The 18,996-nt window shown below is 40.7% G+C and overlaps 1 protein-coding gene across 6 annotated transcripts in view; it reads left to right on the top strand.

Moving 5' to 3' along the window:
- Positions 1–18,996, top strand: part of LOC136856968 (sodium/hydrogen exchanger 3) — an 822,567-nt gene that overhangs the window by 488,923 nt on the left and 314,648 nt on the right. For all 6 annotated transcript variants that reach the window (XM_067135270.2, XM_067135273.2, XM_067135271.2 and 3 more), the window contains exon 3: positions 11,592–11,788. In XM_067135270.2, the coding sequence (XP_066991371.2) occupies positions 11,592–11,788 (197 nt within the window). The remainder of the gene's footprint in view (positions 1–11,591; positions 11,789–18,996) is intronic.

The following is an 18,996-nucleotide window of genomic DNA, read 5'->3' as shown; positions in this document are numbered from 1 at the left end:
GTCTATTAGTTTCCGAAGACGTTTGCGTGGAGTATTGCAATGCAGGAAAAGTGATTCAGTACCAAATAGAACGGAACATGTGAAGTATGGTGCTGAAGATCGGAAAGATCGACTAACAAATTAAGAAATTAGACTTGGTGAGGGCAGGAGGTGTATGTCGGCTAAATGCGACTTAATGGGATCGCTTGGAATAAAAATGGTTGGAAAAGGCTAAGATAAGGCAATTAACCACTAAAGGCTATAATAGTTACAATGATAGGATTATGACAAGAGAAGGTAACATAGACTTCTACACCAAACCGGTCCGTCGACTGGGGACCTAAATGATAATTCCCCGTGTCGTACTGAGAGCCCGTACTACGACTGTCAGATACTAGGCTACAGTTTTTCAAACTAGAAGGTAAATATTTACTTGCGTACTACCCACGGATTTTAATGACGGTATTGTTATGCGGAAGGTCTAGTAACATTTTTATTGCGTTAGTAATAAGATTACTAAACATACAGTGAAATTTAGCGCGAATGGAATACGTGTTCCCTGGTGCTTTCGTTTGTTTAGAGCTATTCCTTTTGAAATTACTGAGCTCGATAGCTGCAGTCGTTTAAGTGCGGCCAGTATCCAGTATTCAGGAGATAGTGGGTTCGAACCCCACTGTCGGCAGCCCTGAAGATGGTTTTCCGTGGTTTCCCCTTTTCATACCAGGCAAATGCTGGGGCTGTACCTTAATTAAGGCCACGGCCGCCTACTTCCCAGTCCTAGCCCTTTCATGTCCCATCGTCGCCAGAAGACCTATCTGTGTCAGTGCGACGTAACGCCAATAGCAAGAAAAATGAAATTGTAATACTAGAGTCAAATATCAGACTCTTATTAAGCTATTATGTGGAAGTTCAGGTCAAAAACAGAATGAGGACTGAAATGTACACATATGAATACTGTAAATGTTAAAATTAATTAACTACGTAACGAAACTCAGAAATTGTTGCAGAAAATAAAAATACTGAATGTGTAACCTGGACGCAAAGGTTAAGATGCTGCTGTAACGACTACGAAGCTTGCTTTTTCAGTTGCTTGCATGCAACTCATCTAGTCAGTAGCAACAACTTGCTAGCTTGGGAAATATTTAAAAATTCTGTGATAGCTGGACAGGAAGCATTGTATACTGTATTTTATAAATATATACATAGCTTACATTATAACAGCTTATTTTTCGTATAGCATCATGCAGATGTAGATTCATTTTGATGTGTAGCCATCTTGATTCTTACAGTAACGCTCCCAATAGGAACGAAGTTCCAGATAAGAGCGTTAACTGCCTCTCCAAATTCGTCATACCTTAACTCCAGAATATTCTTCCACATTGTACTTAAATGGAAGTGGTGGTGGTGATTGTTGTTTTAAGAGAAAGTACGACTAGGCAATCATCCTCTATATAACACTAATCAAAGAGAAAAAAATGGAAGGGGTTTGATCCTTCGAAAATGACCGTATCGGCCAAAGGCGGACAATTGCCGCGAAGGGCATGGAAATGAAGGACTCCCTAGGCCTCCGTACGTAATACCGTAGGGGTCGGAAAAGAACAAGATTTGTCCAAGGGAGGTCAGATAGAATAGATGAAAGTGAGGAGGAGCCTGGCACAAGTAAGTGGAAGCAATTCTAGGACTGTGCTAAGGGCCTGTGGTCGCCAACCCACGCTGCGAAGTTCATAGCCTTTGGGGCCTCTTTTAGTCACCTCTTACGACGGGCAGGGGATACCGTGGATGTTATTCGACCACCCCCACCCACAGGGGGACACATAAACGAAAGTCGTAGTACGCGTTTTCAACCGAACTTCCAGATAAATTTAAACCGCACTTTTATCTGGCTGTCGTAGTACAGGCCCATAGTCCTGTCCTTTGCCTGACGTGATGGTGGGAATCCTCGGTAAACTGTCTTGAGGGCTGCTGACTGAGGAATTCCAACCCACCATCTCCCGAGTGCAAGCTTATCGCATCACGACCCGTACTGCTCGCTCGGTGACACTGAATGAGGATGTTCTTAAGGTCAATAGTAAATAGCTTTCAATAATTCAGGTTGCACGCGCGTGTTTGTATGTAGGGGGATGGGGATGAATAATAGAAACGCCTGCTAAGTTTCTTATGCAACACTTCCAACAATCGTGTGTAGCGAGCTGCCTAATCACGGTGGGCAACATACAGTAAATCGTGAAGAATGGGTATCGTCGAAAGATTATTATTAGATGCATTTGTTCAAACTATTTAATGTAGAGTAAAATAGCCAAAAAATCCGAATATGTTACATTTTACAGATGAATACTCAAAATGTTACACAAATATTAAGAATAAGTAAAACTCAAAATAGGGACTTACATGAATATGAATAATAATAATGAAGATATAACAAAGTAATGTCATCGTTTTATTTATTTATTTATTTATTTATTTATTTATTTATTTATTTATTTATTTATTTATTTATTTATTTATTTAATTAATTTCATTTCATAAGTAGTACGAAGTTACATGCGTCTTTAATATCAATGTACAGAACTAAAATAGGGTTATAAATAAGTCGTTCAATTGACAAAGAGGAAAATACACCTTTCGATTGTTTCACTTGATTTCTTTACTTTATTCTTGTCATACCTATTCACATCTATGTGCAGAACTAAAAATGGGATTTTGAGTTAATCGTTCAATTGATTGTGTAAGAGCAATTACATACCTCTCTCGATGGTTTCTGTTCATTTCTTTCTCTTCTTCCTCTTTGTTCGTATACTTTTGGCTCAGTATGAACAAATTCCACCAATTTGAGATATTATTCACTTCACCTTCGCGTCTGAACAGCTGGATAATCTGTACAGTTACTAATCCTACATCGAGTTTCATCAACAAGGACTTCTTACAGACATTCAGCGCTACCTGCAAATAGTTGAAAATAACGGCCATCACTCTGCCGTCCAAAGACTGCGCTTCAAATTGCGCTTTAATGGCCGTTAATTTCGTATGCCTGGCCATTAACAGCTCGTCCAAATTTAAAGACCATCATGAATTGGGTTTTTTTCTAATCAGTTTACAACCTTAGGCCAGCATCAGAAAGGTCCATTTTATTTTTCTTATTGCTGTTATTTCTCGTGTTGGCTCATGAAAGGGTGCAAGAAATATTAGTTATTAGCTCCACACTTACTCATCGTGCGTGTGTGTGATCAAACTGAATATCCTAGTTGTAGCGCTTCCCTCTTGTCTTGAAGATTGGTAATGAGAGCCTTGTATCAGAAGAGTTGTTATGTCCTAAAACCCATATACGAGGAGGGATTCCGGTTCTTTATTTCCTCTTCGGACCGATAGCAGTTGAAGGCTGGATAAATTCCAGGGCCATATGCCTCTCCCGGAGTGGAGATTTAGTTTCTAAATCGCATTCTTCCAGGTGAATCAAGTACATCGTTACTATCTCGCTAGACACCCTTCAAAGTGCATTGAATAGTATATAGAATTATTATTTTTCAATCCGTTATGCCAAAATAAGTAGCGCGTTGTTCGGCTCGTTAGCGTGCTGACCTTTGGTCACAGGGGTCCCGGGATCGATTTCCGGCAAGATAGGGAATTTTAACTATAATTGGGTAATTCCGCTGGCACGGGGGCTGGGTATATATGTCGTCTTCATCATTTACTTTGTTCTTGCCATACATATTTACATCTATGTGCAGAACTAAAAATGGGATTTTGAGTTAATCGTTCAATTGATTGTGTAAGAGCAATTATATACCTCTCTCGATATACTTCATCATGACGCGCATGTCGCCTACGGGAGTCAAATCAAAAGACCTGGATCTGGCGAGCCGAACTTGTCCTCGGACACTGCCGGCACTAAAAGCCATACGTCATTTGATTTCAGTAACGCGTTTGAGCTTACTTAATAGACTGCTGCTGTTTTCCTTTTCAATATTTCTTTATTCGTTCATTGACTTTTTCGTTCTGTCCACCCTGCATATTTTCTTTTAAGTTTACCTGCAAATTTGTATTTGCTATTATTATTATTATTATTATTATTATTATTATTATTATTATTATTATTATTATTATTATTATTATGTGTGTGTCTGTGTTCCTTAACGGAATTCGTTAATTGTTTTTAAAACGTTTTGCGTTTTTTAAATGAATATTGGTGTAATTTGAAGGTGTCCGGCGTTATTTCGCTAGACCTTCCGTAATGCTATGATGCACTTAAAATATTTTTAGTTCTTTTTATAGGTAATTTTTCACAAAAATCCATTATTGATGCATAATACTGACTTTTTATTTTTAAAAAAGCATTTTGTCATATCTGTTATTACTGAATTATGCACAATGTCAAGCAAGTAAAATGCATCATAATGTGCTTGTTGATTTACGAAGGATAACATTTCCGTAGTGTTCACATTATCTTGTGCTTCAAAGCAGGTCACTCAAGACTCTCAAGTATGAAAAAAAAAAAAAGAAATATTCATTGCCATCATTGGCACAAGAACACCGAACTAACTGAAGAACTCTGCCATAACACCCGTCTTTCTTAAATTCAGTTCCTCTTGCCTGGCATTAACTAGACTACAGGATCTAACCAGATAGTGCAGAAAACGGATTCGTTTACCGATGCTGCTATATTACTGACCTTGTAGTTCACCTTGGAGGCTCAGAAAAAAGGCTTAGCTGAAGGAAGTGAACTGAGAGAAGTTGACAACAAATAATCGCAGTAGTCTTCACAAGAAATGTACAGCGGCGGAAGAAATTGAAAAATAACCAAGGGGCTCAAACATTGTGATGTCGCATTTTTGCGTTAAGTTGAACATTTTGACTTACTGCGTTTAATTTCCTATTTCATTGTAATTCGCGAAGAAACACACCTACATTTCGAATTATTAACTTACGTAATGCTTAGAGGTTGTTTTCCAGGCAGTTTCAGATATTATTTTAATAAAATATAGGTTTTATCGAAAATCGTTATGTAACAGGCCTACTAATGTGTGTATGTCTATCGGATTGGGATTATGACTGAGTAAGGAATCAATTCAGTATAAATTTATCGAGTAACTATCATGATTGCCGCTGTTGGTAAAGTAATCTCATGAACGGTTGGCTAGCCTTGACTCCTTTGTGGATGTTGATTAAAGAAATGGCTATGGAGGTAGTTAGCTTTAGATCTTCTTCCGGTTTAAAAATATTCGAATTCCACTGAGAGCTAACTAAACTATGCGGTGGCGGTCAGTAATGTACTAAAACTACGTCATTACTCCCACATTCTGTAGGCCCTGTAGCTCGGTCAAAACATTTCAAATACCAGTAAAATCAATACCACATCAGATTGTTGTATTGTATTGCTTATAAATAGAGTTCAGGGTTTATAGGTACTAAAAATAACCAAAATATCAACGTAGCTATGTAAAATAGGCATTAAAAATGACTTGTAATTTAATAGTGCACTCATTTACTATAGAAGGAAGTAAAAACTAACCACTTTTTCTATTTTTTCAGATAACAATAATGATTATTGTGACAACCTGAGAACTTCTTAATTATTATATATCCCTTCGGCTAGTAAATGCAATGGCGATGAGAAAACTTTTTTTCCAGTTATTAATTTTTAATATCCCTATCACATGACATCCCCATTTCAAAACCTCAATGAAGCCAGTTCTTCTGGTTGTAGATCTACTTTCACCTACCACACCTTTTAGATTCTTTTGCTTTTGATTCTTAAAATTTGCTTTACGTCGCAGGACACATATAGGTGTTGCGGCGACGATGGGAAAGGAGTAGTAAGGAAGCGTCAGTGACCTTGATTAAGGTACAAACCCAGCATTTTCCTGCTGTGGAAATGGGAAACCACGGAAATCCATTTTCAGCTCAGCCGCTCGCTCGGTTCATCTTGTAGTAAAGTGGCTACTTTCACTATCTCTTTCTAACCGGAATTCGCTGCAGGACTCTATCAGACTTACCTGACTCGGCTGTCTTCCTACATTTTTGCTGAAGGACATGGCTTTCTTGGCTTCTCTTAAATGCTGGATGCTACAGCGTTTGCAGTGGGATAAAGTCTCTCACCATTGCAGTACACAGATCTGAGGTAAATTGTAGCTGGTTGCTGCTCAGTTGTGCTGTAGAAAGGCTGTCTTGATACAATCTTCTGCACTTATTTCAGATGCATCTCTGCAGTATTGTGCTGACGTTTGCTCAAGACTTTCCCTAAGTTCTTCCACATCCTAATGGGCTCCATAATGGGCATGCCACTCCTCTCCAACTCTGTGGTGACTCCCGATGGGCATGACATGACTATTGGCTTCTATCGATTGCGGGATGTTATCATGAATGTATCTGAATTGCGAGAAGGATCTCTCGATATCACTTGCAGTGATGGGACAAAACTTCAGTGAAGCCAGTTCATCTGGTTTTATGTCTACTGCTTCACCTACATCATCTTGTAGCATATTGGCTAATTCTACTATCACCCCCTGTGAGTGGGGGACGCCGATGAAGAGTACACCCACGGCATCCCCTCCCTGTCGTAAGAGGCGACTAAAAGGTGTGACCAAGGAATGATTGAATTAAAACAATGAAACTGCCTGTTATTAGTACCATCACGCGGGGAAAACCATAGGTCGCCTTTACTTGCGAGTAGTACCACTATGTTAGGTACATAATAGGTTTGTGATTAGTAGCAATAGTGGGTGGCTCACTATGGGTTTACAGTGCCCGTGAGAAACACCACGAATCTGGACGTTGCCTGTGATTAGTACACCTATGCGAGTAACACCGTGGATTTGTGTTGCCTACAAGTGGTGCCATTATGTGAGAAACACCATAGGTCTGCGTTACCTGTGAGATGTACAATACTTGTGATTAGTACCATAACGTTTGGAACACCGTGATTCTACGCTACTCTTGATTAATACTGCAACTTGAGAAATGCCATGCTTCTGCTTCACTAGCGATAAATACCATTATGAGGGGCCGTTCACCTGGAAGTTGGACCCCTTTGGACAACAAGAATTATCGATTCGGAATTGTGCTTTGTAAGCAGTCCCTTGGTCAGTACAGTTTCTGGGAAGGTGGGGCATTGCTGGTTGGATCCACTGCTTGTTTTAAGTTCATAATCATTGTATATCGTCGATCATTCTGAATTATAGCCAGTGGATCTATTTTAGATTTTTAAAAGTATTGTGAGTTGGCTGCGCTGATTATTTTAAATTAATATTTATCCTTTCATTCTTCATCATCACGTTTTAAATTCTAGGTAGTGGATGAATTTTGGACTTTTAAATTGTCATTGCATTTCGTCTCATTTTGTACCATTAGGCTCCTTTAAACAACAAGCATCATCATCACTTTTACTGTCGCTTTCCAATCTGGAATTCGCCTCAGGGTCCAATCAAACCCTTCCCTCACAGTGGCTACCTTCACAGATGTTTACTCAGTACTTCTCTACCGGGGGGCGAGTTGGCCGTGCGGTTAGAGGCGCGTGGCTGTGAGATTGCATCCGGAAGATAGTGGGTTCGAATCCCACTGTTGGTAGCCTTTAAGATGGTTTTCTGTGGTTTCCCATTTTAACACCAGGCAAATGCTGGAGCTGTACCTTAATTAAGGCCACGGCCACTTCCTTCCAACTCCTAGGCCTTTCCTATCCCATCGTCGTCATAATACCAATCTGTGTCGGTACGACTAGCAAAAAAAAAAATACTTCCCTAACTTCTTCCACAATCCTAACGGATGGCGATGCCACTCCTTTCCAACAATGTGGTGGCTCCCGGCAGCTTCTTGAAGTTGTCTTCAGGAACGCCAAATCTGATCGAACTGATGGACACGACATGGCTTTCTTGGCTCCTCTTTAATGCTGGATGCTCCGGATTTTGCAGTGGGATATTGGCTCCCACCATTGCAGTACACAGATCTGAAGAACAGGGCAATTCAAAATGATGGACCCGATTTCATAAATTTATTCTGTAAAATCTAATAAACATATCGAAATGTGAGACATGTGTTAAGAACGGTAAACTCTCAAAGTTTTTTCAGTCATATCTCAAGTGTTCTATGTGAGCACCTCGCGTAACACGACATACATCAAGCCGATAGTCTATCTCCTGCCAAACCTTGTGTAGTGTGTCGCGGCCTATCTCTGCGGTGGCTGCTGTGATGCGGGCACGAACGTCGTCCAATGTTAGTGGAAGAGGTGGTACGTAAACATGATCCTTTACGAAACCCCACAAGAAGAAATCACATGGGGTTAAGTCGGGGGAACGCGGTGGCCAACGAATAAGAGTTCGATCCTCTTGAGATACACGACCTATCCAGCGTTGTGGCAATGTCTCGTTGAGATGGCTCCGAACGTTGCCATGGTAATGCGGAGGGGCACCATCCAGTTGAAGGATGAAATCTGCACTATCCTCTTCGAGCTGTGGCAGGAGCCATTGTTGCAGCATATCAAGAAAAACATTTCCTGTCACAGTAGGTTCAATGAAGGAAAAGGGTCCATAAACCTTCTCATGGGAAATGTCACAAAACACATTCACCTTGGGAGAATCGCGTTGGTGTTCCACATCTTGATGGGAATTATAAGTTCCCCAGATCCTTGCGTTGTGTCTATTCACAGTCCCGGAAAGGTGAAAATCGCTTCATTACTGAAAATTACCCTTTCGGAGAACCCATCCTCTTCCATTATGCGAGAAAATCGGCGCAGAAGGACGATCGAGCAGCATAATCAGTGTGTCTTAAGGCCTGCACCAGTAGCAATCGTAAACGTTTCCGCAGAATGCGCCAAACAGTTGCCTGTGGAAGTTCAAGTTGCGTCGCTGCCCGGTTGCCCGGTAGGTGGACTTCTGCGGACTCCGCACGTAACTGGCGCGAACACGTTCCACTGTCTCTTCCCCGGTCGAAGGACGGCCAGTCGACTTTCGCTTACAGGTGCAGCCCGTGTCTCTGAATTTTTCATACCACGCACGAATGGCTTTTCCAGTAGGTGGGTCTCTTCCATATCTGGTACGGAAATGGCGTTGAACACTGATCACAGACTTGTTTACATGGTAATCAAGCACACAGAACGACTTCTGCTCTCCAGCCGCAGCCATTTTCTTTACTCGCTTCCTACGCGCTCGTAACGGCTGAAAATAAAACCACGTGGGTTGAAATCTAAACTCAACTAAACTTTGAGAGTTTGCCTTTCTTTGCGCATATCTCACAGTATATGTTCATTACATTTAATAGAATACATTTATGAAATCGGGTCCATCATTTTGAATTGCCCTGTAAATTCTTGATGTTCGGTGTTCACAGTGGTGTAGCCGAAAGGCTGCGTGATCCACTTTCCTGCACTCGTTTCAGACGCATCGCTCTAGTTTTGTGCTGACCTGTGAGGTGTTTTTTCAAGTTTGAATGAAAAGTAATAAATTTGACTTGTTACAATGCTCCTCTGCCTTGAGTATTGTTGGTATAACTAACAGTAATGCTTAGTATACATTCAATAGCTTCATACGAAAAGAAAAGGAAACAGCAGTTAGGGATAATGTTCCCAGAAGTACTAAATCATAGTTATAATTTTGCAGTATTGTGTAGAGTTCACTAGATTAGATCCTAGACATAGCGCTGGTGGAAGTTACTCACGAACGTTTTCAAACATTTTGATTTAAAATTGCAAATCTCATTTTCACGGGAAATGAAACACAGTTCAAAATGCCAACTTTCATTTTAATTCACTCCGTGAAAGAATACTACAGCGGTAGCGTTCTTCATTAATTAAATAAACTTTCTTCAGTTATTTCTGTGGTCGCTATAGTCATCCAGGCTCATTTTGGTTTTGACGTCGCGTCGTGTTTGAGATGAATCTCGAAAGAGGATCGACCGGGATTTGAACCACAGCCTCCCGGATGGGAAGCCAGCAGAAAAGCCGTTGAGATAATCACGCCCCCCCCCCCCCCTCATCCAGTAATTTCATTATTATTTACATGTTTCAAAAAAGAATTATACCTTTACTAGCGAGACCTAGTGTTTACAGTGCACTGTCTTCTGGTATGGGCTAGAGCAATTTTTATACTTTCATTGACCTATCACTTTCTTATCCTTGGCTTCGACAGTATGAAAGTGACTGAGGTGTGAACGATGCTAGTAATGCCATTCCTTATGCATCCAGTCCCTGCTATGAATAGTGTGAAAATGTTGCTCATAGTGGGCTTGAAATTCTCGAAGTTCTATTTCTGGAGATTTCCGAGAATTATCCTTATTGTTAGTGAGGTAAGCCGGTGTTGAAGAATGAGAAAATGATTTTGACCACACCAGCTAGAATACAATGCACTGGAAGAAAACTGGCTTCATTAAAAGACTGTCAAAAGCCAATAAATTGGCAATTATACTCCAAATAGGCACAAACCCTTAAAATAGTAATTTATAGGCACAATAGAACCAATTAATTCTTGCTAAAAAAAAGAGCCTAAAACGGATTTATACCTTAAAAGCCTACGTTTTTGTACACAGGAATAAAATACGCAAACGGGCAAAAACTCATCCCTACTTATAAACCACTCTCTGCTCGGATTAATTTAAGTACGGTAGAACCAGTCATATTCGGAATACGCACACATTTACCATCTAATACTACGAAACGTACGAGTACATAATTGCTGTTATTATTATTATTATTATTATTATTATTATTATTATTATTATTATTATTTTGCTAGTTGTTTTACGTCGCACCGACACAGATTGGTCTTACGGCGACGATGGGACAGGAAAGGGCTAGGAGTGGGAAGGAAGCGGCCGTGGCCTTAATTAAGGTACATCCCCAGCATTTGCCTGGTGTGAAAATGGGAAACCACAGAAAACCATCTTCAGGGCTGCCGATAGTGGGATTCGAACCTACTATCTCCCGGATGCAAGCTCACAGCCGCGTGCCTCTACGCGCACGGCCAACTCGCCCGGTATTATTATTATTAGTATTATTATTATTATTATTATTAGTAGTAGTAGTAGTAGTAGTAGTAGTATTGACCGATATCGTCAAGAAATGTGCAAAATCGACATACAGGAATAAGCAGGCCCCATGAAACATGATGGGTAAATATTGAGAAGGAACGATGATGACGACTCTTGTTCTTAGTTTTCTACCACTTTTCTCACACCCTGGTGGGCTCGTGGTTTCTTCTTTTTTAACGGAACTACACTGTTTCCCACGCTTAGCATTATAAACATGGACCTTGTAAATTCAAGGGTGTGATTATTTTCAAAATCCGCCAACCGTGGGTCACCCTATTCCAATGAATCACTAACCAGGCAGACAACGCACGCGATACCTATGAATCGTGCGCTTGTTTACGTACAGAATTTCTTCACAGTCTTCGTGCATGCAAGTAAACTACCCGCTCTTAATGGTCAACACCCATGATAGGCCTGCTGTAGATTTTATGAACAGTCAAAGAATGAAAATTGTATAAATCATTATAAGTATCATCAGTTGGTTTATTCGTGTCTCATTTGACTGTTACAAAAATTTCACGATAACCGAATGCACCGGAATATTTTAATTCTGTAATCGAAATGTATATTCTAACGAAATAATTGACATTCTTCTATTTCAGGTGGCTCCTTGTGGGCCGTGGGGCAGACTGGACTGTTTGGCGTCTCTACCCCTCTCCTCGACATGTTCCTGTTCTCCGCCCTCATCTCAGCCGTGGATCCTGTGGCTGTATTGGCTGTTTTTGAGGAGATCCACGTCAACGAGATACTCTACATCGTGGTCTTCGGGGAGTCGCTGCTAAATGATGCCGTGACAGTGGTTAGTAACCCCCAGAATTACCCGTTGAAGATATTTGTATAGTACTGAGTTTTAGCCCCTTAAATGTAATGGTGTAGCATATCTGCGACAAGATTTTAGAAAATGATGCGGGATGTCTCTACATAGATTTTAGTTAATTATTGTGTGTTTACAATGTGCTCCATGATAACTTCTGACACCGGCTCTTCAATGTTTGACTGAACTGTGTGTTGACAGTGGTATTTACTGATGGGCGTGAAAAGCTTACGTCATGCTGCTCTGAGTTGAAGTTTGGGATTCGTTTTGACTCGCTAAAAGCCATGAAAAGCGATGACTCAACACTCAACTGGTTACTGGTTCAAGAAGAATGTCATAAAACCGATGCAAATTTCTTGGATACAGTAGGCTCCCGTTGATTTCTTGACTAAAATGTGAAGTGTTCCTTTGTTTCAACAAAGACAAGGGCTGCTACACAAGTTTCCACCAGTAGCCTGAAAGGCCGGGCTGAGTGGCTCAGACGGTTGAGGCGCTGGCCTTCTGACCCCAGCATGGCAGGTTCGATCCTGGCTCAGTCCGGTGGTACTTGGAGGTGCTCAAATACGTCAGCCTCGTGTCGGTAGATTTACTGGGACGTAAAAGAACTCCTGCGGGATTAAATTCCGGCACCTCGGCGTCTCCGAAAACCGTAAAAGAGTAGTTAGTGGGACGTAAAGCAATTAACATTATTATTATTATTAGTAGCCTGAAGTTATTACACTCGTGTCTTTTCCTCCCTTAAAGTGATAGAAACACAGAAATAAACTGAAACTAAGAAAATAGGCTGAGGCATGAGTTTACCTACACAGTTCCCGCGGCTCCGCTCGTGTTGTAGTCAGACTTGTGCACTCTTGGCATAAATAATGAACAATCTAATAACTTATCCCAGATCACACTCTGTATCAAATTTCATCTCATCTCTCGGCCTCTCCATCTTATAGCGCGCTCAAGGCTATAGCCAGGAAACAAGTCCGCTTTTTCCAGAACTTGTGCTGCTAATAGATTGTCTTTCAAGAGTCCCAGACGTGCATTGTCTTTTGCATGGTCCACACTTCAGCCCACAGTCTGGTTAGATCTCAAGCCGTACCAGCAATAATGTAATGCAGTAACAGGGAAACCGCAAAAACCGATGACGTTTCCATAATTAGACGGATAAGGCAAGCGGAGTGAGGTAGTTTGCCATTGCTTTCCTCACAAGTTGGTGGTGGTGGTGGTGGTGGTGGTAATAGTAGACATTATAGCGTGAATGCTAGTTGGTTCAAAGAGGTGGGAACAATCTTGCGATTAGTGATTAAGAGAGGATTGTTATGTAGATATATTTCCCATTAAAACAGCAATCACCTCCACACTTCCTCATTTTCACAGCAGGTAAATATTGGGGTTGTGTAAAGTCCACAGCCGCTTCCTTCCTACATCTACATCTTTCCTTTGGCCGGGATGAGTAGCTTAGGCGGTTGAGGCGCCGGCCTTCTGACCCCAACTTTACAGGTTCGATCCTGGCTCAGTCCGGTGGTATTTGAAGGTGCTCAAATACGTCCGCGCCGTGTCGATAGATTTACTGGCAGATTAAAGAACTCCTGTTGGACTAAATTTCAGCACCTCGAACCAAAACCAAACCCCACGGCACTTAACGCTCTTGAAAGGGCCTTGGCCTGCCCAGCGACCGCTGCTCAGCCCGAAAGCCTGCAGATTACGAGCGGCCGTGTGGTCAGCACGACGCATCCTCTCGGTCGTTATTCTGGGCTTTCTAGACCGGGGCCGCCATCTCACCGTCAGATAGCTCCTCAATTCTAATCATGTAGGCTGAGTGGACCTCGAACCAGCCCTCAGGTCGAGAGAAAAATCTCTGACCTGGCCGGGAATCGAAGCCGGGGCCTCCGGGCGAGAGGCAGGCACGCTACCCTTACACCACGGGGCCGGCTCCAGCACCTCGGCGTCTCCGAAAACCGTAAAAGTAGTTAGTGGGACATAAAGCTAATAACATTATTATTATTATTATTATTATTATTATTATTATTATTATTATTATTATTATCACATCTTTCCGAAACCCAGTTCCGATTGAGCGACGTAGAACAATTAATTAGCCGAAGGAGTTGTGATTTTAAAATTCCATTCGTGTGTGTGTGGGGGGGACTTTATTTCTAGGGCATGACTTAGGCTATGAAGCCTGCTACTCTGCCAAATCGTCTAATACATTGAGTTTAACAACATACGACACACACACTATAATACTAAACTGTGTAGGCCTACATAGTTATAAAAGCACACTGAACGAAAGAAAACGAAATGCATATTAAATAACCCAGAATAAAGAAAGATGACCTAGTTTGTCCAAAAACAAACTGAGCACAGAGCTTGGTAACACACGGAATGGAATAACAAAAGGGGATAACAGGATTCATGCAATACGTACGGCCATCCTGATAACCATCGTGCTGTTATTCGTTAATCTATATACACATAACATACTGCTTTCTCATGTTGCTGTTATTCTGGAGCCTTTTTCAAGAGGCCATACGATATCTATTAGCGTGCATGCTTGAAGGGTTGGGATTATCAAAGTAGCGCTTCAGATAAAAGGAGTGAACGCCCCCTTTGCTAACAAGCGTATCACATCAAATGTCACCAAAGAGCGAGAAAAATGTCATTGGCCTTAACTTTTTATATAGAACTAGCTGTTGTGTGAAGGATTAGTTTATGTTATTGCAGCTTTAATTGCAAAGAATGAATTTCATTGTGGTTCCGTATTGACTTACAAATTATACAAAATGTGACTTTTTGCTCCAACTTAATACTTAAATCATTTAAAAAAAAAGTAAGTTGCAGTACTAATGCTACCTAGCGCAGGCGAGTAGCAGTGGAACTGACAGAGCACACTTTAACTAACAGTTAGTATAATGAAAGTTTTTAGAGGCGTTGGGCATCATAGGTCATCATTTATCAGTAATATGTGTATAGCCTAAGGACGTAACCCGACTATCCCTGAACTTTCATATTCAGTTACGAGAAGTTCTGTTAAGCCGTTTTCTCGTGTTGTAATGTACAAAAATCGAACTGAATCTACTATCGAATTTTATATACTTGAAATGCGAGGCAAACATTTGAATTTTGCAGGCAAAATTATAATTTTATTAGCTTAAATACCATAACTCTCCCGTACGCGAGATATTATTATTATCATTATTATTATTATTATTATTATTATTATTATTATTATTATTATTATTATTATTAGCTGTAGTACTTATTAATTATGTGTGAAGTGATTTTGCGTAGAATTCATTATTGAGACGTTGACTGGTATTTTAGGATCTATTATGTCGTTTTGAAGTTATTTATATGTGTTAGATATTAAGTTTTAGATTATTTCATTTTCAACTTAAACTTTGTCCATGTGGAAACCCGAATTAACTGGGAAATATTTGATCCTTAAAAAAAGTGATAATTGTATTTATTTACCCGTCGCGCTCTAGATATGGTGTACACCATTCCAACTGTCATTAAAACTGTCACCGATCAGCCTTGTGAACCCAAAATCTGTGGATTCAATACTAAGCTCCGTCATTTTAGACTACAGTATTTACTTTTCACCCCATCACAGCCCCCGTCCCAGTGGAGGCTGAACATGGATTTAAACGATATCTGGAGTGTCACATCATCTCAGTGACACAGAAACAATGGATTCGACATTAAATATCCGTCATTTTCCATTATTTTACTCACTTTTTCAATGCCTCTTTTTAAGTAAGTACACAATTAGAGATACGTTTATACGTACAAAATAAATGAAAGACAATGATATTTTGTGCATTAAATTAAATTTGGAAAAGTTTATTCAAGTGTTTTGGGATGTACAGTATTTTTGGTCTTTCCATATTCTGCAAAAACAAATATTTTTTTCGGCTGTCCCACTCGCGACCATGCGACGTTCTAATTGACCATATGAAAAGCATGATTTTCCAACTTTAAATCACACACTTGAAGCGATTCACCTTGTGTCTTGTTGATGGTCATTGAGAATGCAAGGCAAGCGGGGAACTGCAGTCTTTTGAAACGAAACGAAATGGCATGTCGGTGGGAATCATGGGAATACGTGGCTCTTAATCACCTTTTCTTTAGTGCGCTGCTAGTAGATCTACCAATTGATGCGCGTTTAGGAGACATGATTATGTTGACGGAGAAAGTAATAGCTAGCCTCAATATGGCGGGAGGGAGTTTCATTACGAGGACATAAATATTTACTACCCAAGATTAAAATACAACAACAATGTAAATATATCTACCAGATACATATACAGTATGCCTTCAAATAAATAACCTAACTGATGATATTCGCAGAAAGCATGATTGGATTGTTGGTGAGTTTATCAGCTAATTTAAATACAAACAAACACAAGCAAACAACTTATCCATCTTAACTCCGTATTATATTAGAAATGTTTCTGAAGCAGCTCTTAAAATTTAACAGTGAAAACTGTAATTAATTACGTTCATTTTAAACGTATTTGAGGTTGTAGGCCTAACTCTTTATTGTATCCGGTCAAAATATACAGGGTTATTCACCTAATATGTTACACAGAAATAACTCCTAAACTATTAAAGATATCGGCATTCTGTTTCCATATTCGTGCATGGTACCCAGGGCCTTGTAAAATAGCGTGCTACTTAGTCTCATGGGGTGATTAATAACCGAGATATTGATACGAACTCCATATTTTTAAACGGAATGGCACAATTTCATACAACTGACCTTAAAGATCAACTGCGTACAAGTTCAAATATGTAAGTATTTTCAAAATCGGACAATTACTTTTTGAGATATAAATAAGAACAGCCTGCGCGGTTTTGCTGCCGCATCAGACGGCGTGAAGTCGGGCAAGGACATATTGAGGCGCAAGCTGCTTCCTGGCCTTGATTCCAGCCACAGAACGGATACCAGGCATGTACTGTAAACATAATGTGATGTACCCTAACATACCCTCCATGTCCAACGTTATTGTATGACTGACGAACACACAACGGAGAAGGGAAATTAAAGTTGTATTGTTTTGTTTTGACATGTAATAGGTTGCGCTCAGTTTAGCGTTTTTTCTCACGGATGGGAATGGGAAGGATTTGGAAAGGAAGTCGGCCGTGGCCTGTCACAAAGGTACCTATCCGGTATTTGCCTGGTATTGAACATGGGACACCCTGAAAATCACTTTCAGGTTGGGCGAGGCAGGACTCGAACCTACGCTCTCCCAAATGCACGCTACTACACTCGCGCTGGAGCTCTACGGAGATAAATGCGTGTAAAATAAAACAGAAATAATAGTGCTGTTGCCATCTCACCACGATCAGCTCTGATAATTTGCTTTTCTAGAAGGAGGTCTTCCGGTGTTTTGTGTTATGTTTATTTCTCAACTCATAGAGTAGTATGAACTGTACATTAAAACCAGTGACAATTATAGCTTTCGTTATGTTCCTTTCAAGGCAAAGTACTTATTTTATTCCTTTCAAACACATCAACCCTTTTTTGTCCTGACACGTGTTCGTCTGTCATACACAATTTGCAAACCCATCACATGTGTACGAGGTGCTTACATGCCTGGTATCTGTTCTGTGGCTGAACTCGCTCGCAGGAAACTGCTTACGCCTCAATATGTCCTTGCCCGACTTCACGCCATCTAATGCGGCAGCAAAACTGCGCATGCTGTTCTTACTTATATCTCAAAAAGTAATTGTCCGATTTTGAAAATACTTACATATTTGAACTTGTACGCAGATTAACTTTTAAATGAGCTGTATGAATTTGTGCCATTCCATTTAAAAATACGGAGTTAGTATCAATATCTCGGTTGTTAATTACTCCACGAGACTAAGTAGCACGTTATTTTACAAGCCCCTGGGTACCATTTACGAATATGAAAACAGAATGCTGATATCTTTAATAGTTTAGAAGTTATTTCCGTGTAACATGTTACGTGAATAACCCTGCATAAACTACAATGAATGTAAATAACTTACAACTTCTTACAACGTAAATTGAAAATGACGGGGATTTCTGCCCTCTTTCTTTCATTACTTTCTGCCTCCATTTCAAACACGTGTATCGCCGCAGTGATTGAGAGTGACTGGGAGAACTTCGCCCAACCTTCACGGCTTGTGACGTAACCACAACGTCACTGTGGTTGAGCAGCATACACTGCGCTCATCGCCTGCCAGTCCACCCACATAAGGCCTGTTTTCACATGTAGGGCTGTGCTGCGACTGTGCTGTGGTCATGTGGTCCTTGTTCATTGCATTTGTGCTCATAGGTTGGAGACATGGATCTGAACGAAGAAGACGTAGTTATTGCCTGCGCAGCGTACATTGTTTTACAACAAAAGAAGAATAAGTATAAAGGCATTCATGTTGTTGAACTAAACTTATAACTTGTTCGTCCATCTTTAAGGAAGACAACTGCGCCACACATACTACTGCAGACTATCACACAATGTATCTCAACCAACGAGCACAGTACTCAGACAGCGCATTGCGCACTCTATGTTATTCTATGCTCGTTGGTCACTGGATCACGTACGACCGAGTGCTACCGATTACCACCGAAATAAGACGGAAGTCCGGCTTGGCGACACTAGGGCGACCGTTTCTAATTTTCACATGTGGTACTGTGCTGAGACCAGGCGACGACTGTGTGGGCCGTAATCGCTCGGCTTGGCGATCCATGACAGCACGGTACCAACACGGTAGGGACACAGTCCTACATGTGAAAATACTCAACTGCTGTTCAATGCAAATGGAATGGTTTATACTGTTCGTCGATTGCGGACGACACAACACGGTCGAAGCACAGTCGCAGCACAGTCCTACATGTGAAAACAGGCCTTATACAGAGCTGGGCCAGTACCTACTAATACTGGCACTGGTTCTACCTATACAGAATACCTTGCAGTACGATTCGTGACGTCACAGCGCTAAAGCCGAGAACAGGCTATGGGCGCACGTCATGCCGTTCGTAAATTGAACACTTTGACCGGATTATTTCAGTTCGAATTTACAGTTGGCTACCACACACACACGTCTAATAGCTTCAATCTTTATTTTTACCGAGCAATTACCGTACCGAAACATGTAAGATGTATTACTGATCATTTCTAACGTAAGGATCATTCGGTAAAAACAACCTATGTTTAAATAACGAAATTTTA

This window comes from Anabrus simplex, chromosome 1 (assembly GCF_040414725.1).
Source record: "Anabrus simplex isolate iqAnaSimp1 chromosome 1, ASM4041472v1, whole genome shotgun sequence".
NCBI classification, from domain to species: Eukaryota; Metazoa; Arthropoda; class Insecta; order Orthoptera; family Tettigoniidae; genus Anabrus; species Anabrus simplex.
This window is presented reverse-complemented; position numbering and strand designations above follow the sequence as displayed.